General features: G+C 32.1%; 1 protein-coding gene across 1 annotated transcript in view; it reads left to right on the forward strand.

The window, feature by feature from the left end:
* Positions 1-8,029, forward strand: part of LOC108764299 (ATP-binding cassette sub-family G member 4) — a 9,461-nt gene extending 1,432 nt beyond the window's left edge. The window contains exons 3-11 of the mRNA XM_018512450.1: positions 2,236-2,381; positions 3,090-3,213; positions 3,566-3,680; positions 3,756-3,884; positions 5,821-5,936; positions 6,138-6,306; positions 6,549-6,805; positions 7,138-7,271; positions 7,546-8,029. Coding sequence (XP_018367952.1) covers positions 2,236-2,381; positions 3,090-3,213; positions 3,566-3,680; positions 3,756-3,884; positions 5,821-5,936; positions 6,138-6,306; positions 6,549-6,805; positions 7,138-7,271; positions 7,546-7,765 — 1,410 coding nt within the window. The 3' untranslated portion in view covers positions 7,766-8,029. The remainder of the gene's footprint in view (positions 1-2,235; positions 2,382-3,089; positions 3,214-3,565; positions 3,681-3,755; positions 3,885-5,820; positions 5,937-6,137; positions 6,307-6,548; positions 6,806-7,137; positions 7,272-7,545) is intronic.

Consider the following 8,029-nt stretch of genomic DNA (forward strand, 5'->3'; position numbering starts at 1 on the left):
TCCTAATGATTCTGCAAGTTCAGCTAGCGTCTGACATGAGTCTTCATGTAGTAATGCCTCCAATTCTTCGTCTTCAAACTTTTTCGGTGCGCCAGAGCGTTCTTTATCTTCAACATCAAAATCATTATTTTTGAAGCGTCTAAACCAATCTCTGCATGTTGTTTCCGACAGAGCCTGGTGGCCGTAAGTCTCAACAAGAATTCTGTGTGCTTCAGCCGCAGATTTTTTTTGAATAAAGTAGTGCAGTAAAATTCTCCGCAAATACTCTTTTGTTGGCACGAAACTCGATATGTTTAACACTATGAAACAAAAAGTTGTTTACACTTCGGCGAGATAACATACACTGAATTTCAAGCTTGCTTATCATAGTTCCTTATCGATGTGTTCCCATCTTCAACTACATGCACGCAGTTCTGTTAACATAATCTGTTGGAAAACAGCGAGAACTTATTCAAGGTCCCGATAATTTATTAAGAAAGAAATCATCATGAAATTGACTAGAATTTATCGAAGAAAATAGAATTATTACAGTGCTTTGCCAGATCTAATATTTAATTAATATACTTTATAATTATACTTTATAATTACATACTTTAGAATTATTATTTAAAGTAAATGTTTACCTTTACACAGTCAGCCCCAAATGACCTCCAATTGACCTAGACCTTGATTTTGACTCTCAAGGAGGTCAAGATCATTAACTTTTTCTGTCGCTTCGGGTGAATAATTTTATTTATTAAAAAGTTATGAACAGAACAATTTTTATAAATAGCACATAATTTTTAAACATAAGGCACATATTTCAGCAGGATTTTTTCTTGACAGGAGGAGATGAAAGTGAGACCTCGCTTCACGTGTAAAGTCGTGCGTCCCTTGACAGGAAGGAGGTGGGATGGAGTCGCTTCAGGTGAAAGTCGCGCGCCCTTAAGCAGGGGAGAGATGGGGTGGGAATCGCTTCGCCCCCTGCCAAGGAGCGCACGACTTTCCACGCGCACGGAGAAAAATAATTTAGAGATGGATACCTTCCAAGACTAATAAAAATATTCTGGTTATTTTTACCGAATTTGTGATAAATTTTATTTGCCTAAAAGTAAAAAATACCGGAGATGTAAGATAAAAAGTACATTATGATTATAGTACATCGTTTCAAGTGATTATTATCTTATAGAAAGATAAATTATACTTTCAGTAAAGTAAATTATACCTACAGTAAAGTAAATCGTATTATTTTCAAGATTGACGAGCACAAAAAGCTATGCAGTAAAGTAAATTTTGTCAATCCTAAAGAAAAAATTGTTGTCAATAAGGTAAGAATGATTATCATACGACAATCTCATTTACCAGAAGTGCAAAGAAAATTTTACATAAGTGAGCACGTATCCCTATATAAATATTGATAATTCCATAAAGTTTTCTAGAATTCTAGTGATATTTACTGTACATTTTTCTCCGTGCGAAGCGACTCCCATTCCACTAAGGCACTATAAACGTGAGTATTCGCATATCCACCATTTTTATTCCTTTCCCCTATCCTTGCTCTGTCCCACTGAGCTGAGAAGATTATCGTCGTTACGGTTGTTCTAAGCTGTTGGAAACAAGTTAATTCCTTGTATGAATGAAAGGAGCTACAAAATTTCAAGCGAATACAAATCATAACCTGTAATGACCATAACCCGTCACAGAAAAGGAGTAAAAATGGTGGATGCGAATATCTACGTTTCTAATCCTCTAATTTCACGCCCCCCCCCTCCTGCTTAAGAGCGTGCGACTTTCAACCGAAGCGATTCCCATCTCATCCTCCCCTGCTTGGGGGCACACGACTTTCACCCGAAGCGACTCCATCCTACCTCCATCCTGTTTGGGGGCGCATGATTTTTACCTCTCTCTATCAAGGGAAAATATTACTGAAATATGTACCTTATTTTTTAAAATTGTGTGCTATTCATAAAAATTGTTCTGCTCATAACTTTTTAATGAATAACGAGCGACAGAAAAGGTCAATGGCCTTGACCTCTTTGAAAGTCAAGGTCAAGATCAGTTGGAGATTATTTGGAATTGACAGTGTAAAGGTAAACATTTACCAAAGATAATATAAAAATGTTTATTACTATCTAATTTGCACCAATGTTAATCGTCTTTAATCCTATATATTAATTGATAACAAATGAGATTTAATGTTGAGCTGGTTTAAAGTAAATTAATTATGGTACTTTAAAAAAATTAATACAATTTTAGATCGAAGATATTCTTACGACACTTGGCTTATACGAACATATGAATACGAGATCCGGTCGATTAAGTGGCGGTCAAAAAAAAAGGCTCTCCATAGCTCTTGAATTAGTCAATAATCCCACAGTGATGTTCCTGGACGAGCCAACTACGTAAGTTCAATGTAACCTTGATTATTCGATGCTGTTTAACTTTTTTGTCCGTTTTATTTATTTTACGATTTAAAAAGATTTAATGGCTGTTAAAAAGATTTAAATTCTTCAATTTAATATCTTTAATTGTTTCTTAGTATTCATCTTTTATTCTCAATAAACACTCAATAAACACATTTACGTAAACGCAAATAAACGTATTTACGTTAAATCTTTCTGTTAACTAGTTTTTTCATCTTATAAAAAGAAAAACCTCATTTCGAGCAATTTAGTTATTTATTTATTTATCTAGAAGTTATTTATATTAATATATTTTTAATATTGTTTTATTTCGTTATTAAAATTGATAGAGTTTCTTTATCTTCTTTATTTAGTAGAGTTTCTTTATTTAGTAAAAATAAACAGGGTCTTTAATTATTTTTTGTTTTACTTTATTATTTTATTGCTGTATATTTTATCGACATATATGTATTGTTACATCGTAGTACTAGTTTTTATTCGCCGCGACGAGAATTCACAATTATTTTACACATTATATTGCACATTAACGTCTCTATGAGTAATTGTCACGTATTAATCTTTTTTTGAAGTATAATACGTAACATCTAATATTCCTAATTTTTAGTCAAAATTATTAGTAACAATTGATGGAATACCAATAAAGGATTGTTTATTAATGTCTTGTTATATTTGTCGTATTTGTTACAGAGGTCTGGATAGTTCATCTTGCATGCAAGTCGTAAACTTGCTAAAAATATTGGCTCGACAGGGAAGAACAATAATTTGTACTATCCATCAGCCCAGTGCATCTTTATTTCAATTGTTCGACCAGGTAAGTAAATAATCACAGAAATTACTATAAAAAATTATAAAAGTCTGCTTAAAAACATGTAAGATAATTAATAATATTGTTTCGCGCGATATATCAGTACACAAATTGTTTTAAATCTCATTTTTACTCAGTAAACGCAATGTTACATGTAACATAAATATAACATGCAATGTCAATTGCTCAACAAGATTATTGTAATATAACACACAGTGTTGTTGAGCTGACATTGCATGTTACATGTATGTTACATTGTAACATTGTGTTTACAATGTACAATTTAAGTTTAAAATTTACTGACAATTAGTAATATGTGTTTATAATTAGAATAATAAGAAAATCAAAATTCTTGCAGGTGTATGTGTTGACGAATGGAGACTGTCTGTATCAAGGAGCAACGAGCAAACTCTTGCCATATCTGGAAAATATGAAACTGCCATGTCCTATGTATCATAATCCGGCAGATTACAGTACGCGTATAATTATTTTTTATAAATTACTCGAGAATTTCATTCGTTTGATCAGCTAATATCGATATATTGTAGTAATTGAGCTTGCTTGTGGCGAGTACGGTTACGAGAAAATCAATACGTTGATAATGGGGTCGCAAAATGGACGAAATTTGCAGTGGTTCGACAATCCAGAAACCTTGAAGGATGCGAAAAGTTTAAGAGGTACTTAGGAAAAAAAAAATAAAAATCACTATGATAATAAAACTATGTAATTTTACAACAATCATCTTTATTATTTGTTAAAAAAATATTACTGTGTATATACAGAGTATATAATTAATGATAAAACTCTTGCATAGCGGCAGAATGGACTAAATTGATTCGAAAAGTCCTCTACCATTTTGCAATTTTCGCAATAACAAGATATTAATTACTAAAAATCGCCGAATATTGGTTTTCAATAATTTTTTACTCAAATACTATCAAAATATTACAGAAAAACAGCAAGAGACAAAAATTGTTTATTTTCTTCTCATAAAGTTCTGAGAATTTTTTAGTACCGTATTTTCTCATGTTGGTAAAAATAGTTGTCGACTGTATATGAATAAGAAAATGCAGTACTAAAAGGTTGACAAAAAATTCTGAAAAAATTATTACAGCTCTATAAGAAGAAAACAATTTTTATTTTTTGCCATTTTCCTGTAAAGTTTTGATAGTACTTGAGTAAAAAATTATTAAAGACCAATATTCGGCAATATATAGTAACTAATATCTTGTTAATTATTGCGAAAATTGTAAAATGATAGAGGATTTTTCGACTCAGTTTGATCCGCTCTACCTACTCGTGAGCTCTTTGTCCAAACTTACCAGATATCCTATACATAATATTATATGTATATGCATATACATTATGTATATACATATATCTAATATTATACATACGTATACAGGGTGTCTGGAAATTACCGCCAAATGTTTCATGCGTGGGTAGAACAGACTATACTGAGTCGAAAAGTCCTGTACTATTTTGCGGTGTCAGCAATAGTTAACGAGATATTAACGTTTAAAGATAGCCGAATACGTGCGTCCGCCCGACCTACTATTGCCGAAGGTACGGCCCACAGTGGGCGCACGGCGCGCGGGCCGCGAGGAGCGGGGGTGGCCTAGCAGGCGAGCCTGCTTTTGAAATGAACATTTATGTTTTCAAATATATATATTTCGAGGATAATTCAGTATTTTTTTTATTGCAAAATATCGATAAATAAGGAAGATATGAGTAATCTCCTAGAAGCAGTTTTTCTAGAAGCGTTTTGCGATGACCACTCTAGCTTTGAGTTGGTTTATCTCAAATCAAAAAACCCAACAAATTTAGTTAATATATAAGATTATCTAGTGCCCGATCGTTCATTTTTTTGAAAAATTAATTTGCGACAAAATGGCGGTTGTTTAAATTCGAAGATACGATTCTTCTACCAAAGTTCGCTCGTTTTTTTATCAGTAAAAAAAAATACGCAACGAAAAAAAACCACGATCGGGTACTAGATTTTTTTAGTATTAAAGAAGCCTACCAAATTTCATTTTGATCGATGCAGCGGTTCTCGAGATATTTTGGTCACCGATTTTAAAAATGCGGTTTTGAGAAAAATGCGTTTGAAGTTTGCGAAGTGATTTTGAAAGGCGTCTCTTAAAAGATATCTTAGAATCCCCTAAAAACCCCTAACAGCTAGAATCAAATCCCCTACATTTTCCCCCAATAGTTCGGACTGTACAAAATTAAAAAAAAAAAAAAAACGCAATTTCACGTAAAATACCTGCTTCAAACGTTCAAACCTGTATACCTTTAAACTCACATAACTTCGTCAATTTTTGTCGAATCGACTTGAAATTTATAGGGAATATTTTTGAAAGTATGTACTTTAAGAAAATATCAAAATCCAAAAATCGATTTTTTTGAAGTTTACAGGTAGGCATAACCCCTTAATATACATATATTGAAAAGTATTTATTTATAATAAAGTATATAATATTTAAATATTTATTTTATTCTTATTTTAAATACCGTTGCATTAATTAAAATATATTGTTAAGCTTGAAATTTTATTGCAGTTACTCTAAATTTATGTAAGCAACATTGCATTTAATTTTTGGTTTTTTTCAGCGGAACATCCTCTGAGAAATGAAATAAATGATGACAGCGGCTTACACGCGACAAATCTCGTTCATCAAATCAAGATCTTGCTAAGGAGAGGCTTTATCATGTGTAAACGAGATACGGTAAGAATTATTTGTTTATCTATTACATTTTAATATACATGTCAATGATGATTTTAATCAACGATACACATACTCTTTGAAAGTTCCAAAAATTATTCGAAATCTTTTTTAATTCCAAGCGTTTCCGATCTGACGTAAAAAACGCCTGCATTACGGTCACACGAATTCTATTTAACAATATATTGTGCACATATATCGTAGACTCTGACACATTTACGTATCGCTGTTAACATACTCGTCGGTGTAATGCTGGGCACTGTTTTCCTGCGATCCGGCGCCGATGGTTCCCGCGTTTTGGACAATTATAATCTTCTATTTGCTATCCTCATACACCACATGATGACGACGATGATGCTCACGGTAGTTACCTGTAAGTATCCGCGTACTTTTCGTAAATGACTTACCGTGACTTCGCGATGACTAATTTTCGCAAATGTGAGTTTGTATAACAGAAAGAAGCATCTTATCTTTGACCTTAATACTAAATATATAACAAAGTTCAGGTTTATATATTTAGTATTAAGAAAAATTGCGCTAACTGATAACCAGCGTCGACTCCTATTGTAATACATATTTTATGGTTTTATTAATCATCTTATCTTTGATTCGCAGTCCCAATGCAAATGTCTATCCTCATAAAGGAGCACTTTAACCGATGGTACAGTCTAAAGGCGTTTTACACGGCGATAACGTTGATTGACGTACCCATTTCGATAATGTGCTGTATACTTTTCTCGATAATCGTCTATTTTATGTCAGCGCAACCATGGGAAATTATTCGATTTTCTATGTTCCTCGCCATTAGCCTTTTAATCATGTTTATAGGACAAGGTACCGGGCTTATGATAGGTGCTGTATTTAATGTCGTGGTAAGTAATCAAGTATTAATTAAAACTGTTGCTGATAATTATCAATGATAGTATTCGTAAGCCATAATATTTGTTATTTAATTATATGTACAGTTAGTATCTTTTATCAATGTTCGGTCCTTTTATTAATTTATTATCAATTTCTTTTAACTTTAATATTATCAAACGTGTCATTAATTTGTTTTTTATTATGTTATTGATATGTTATATAGATTTATTGCAAGTATCAACAATTCGCTCTATAAAAAGAATGTGTTGCATTTATTGCAAAATGTTCCATAAAAACGTTCAACTTGAAGTAAAATTAATGGAAGAAACATTTTAACTTGCAGAATGGCACCTTTATAGGGCCAACGTTGGCATGTCCACTAATGATGTTCGCTGGATTCGGAGTATCATTACGTGATCTACCAAGCTATCTTAAGTGGGGGAGCTATGTGAGTTATTTACGATATGGTCTCGAAGGGTAAGAATTACTTTGTAAATTTTGTATTATTTAGTAGCAATATACACTTATTTATCACGTGTATTTTCAATAGTATATATATATTTTCAATTATTCATATTTATAATAAAACTTCACATAATTTTATATACTTATGGTTTATATTTAAAGAATTGTGTAAATGAAAATTATTTGATATAATATGATAAATTAATCTAAAATTTATTAATTCAAAATTATATAAATGTAAAGCATTTAACATTAATACTATTCGATGTTAATTTAACTGCCGTAGGTTTGTCGGGGCTATCTATGGGCTGGACAGACCCATTCTAGACTGTAAAGAAAAGGGTGAGTTTTACTGTCATTATAAATACCCTTCGAAATTTTTGAAAGATATCTCGATGAAAGGGGACCAATTCTGGAACGATATTATTGCGCTCGCTACAATATTGCTCATCACACGATGCAGCGCATATTTATTATTACGATGGAAACTCATGTCATATCGATAATATCGATGATACTAATGGATCTTTAGAATGTGATTTTTTGTGCTCCACTACGTATTTAAGTGACTATGAGATTTAAGTACGTACTTATTATTAATTATACTATTAATTTTCCAATTTATAGGGTTTAAGTTTTGCTCGCACTGAGAGAAAAGATTTTGTTAATTTAGCAAGTCACCAATACTTAACCAGTGATCGGTAAATGTGACAACAAATTATGTTGTTGTGATTGTTGCTAGTCTGCTATACCAACCAATTATTAGTAAC

This window comes from Trachymyrmex cornetzi, unplaced genomic scaffold, assembly GCF_001594075.2.
Source record: "Trachymyrmex cornetzi isolate Tcor2-1 unplaced genomic scaffold, Tcor1.1 scaffold113, whole genome shotgun sequence".
NCBI classification, from domain to species: domain Eukaryota; kingdom Metazoa; phylum Arthropoda; class Insecta; order Hymenoptera; family Formicidae; genus Trachymyrmex; species Trachymyrmex cornetzi.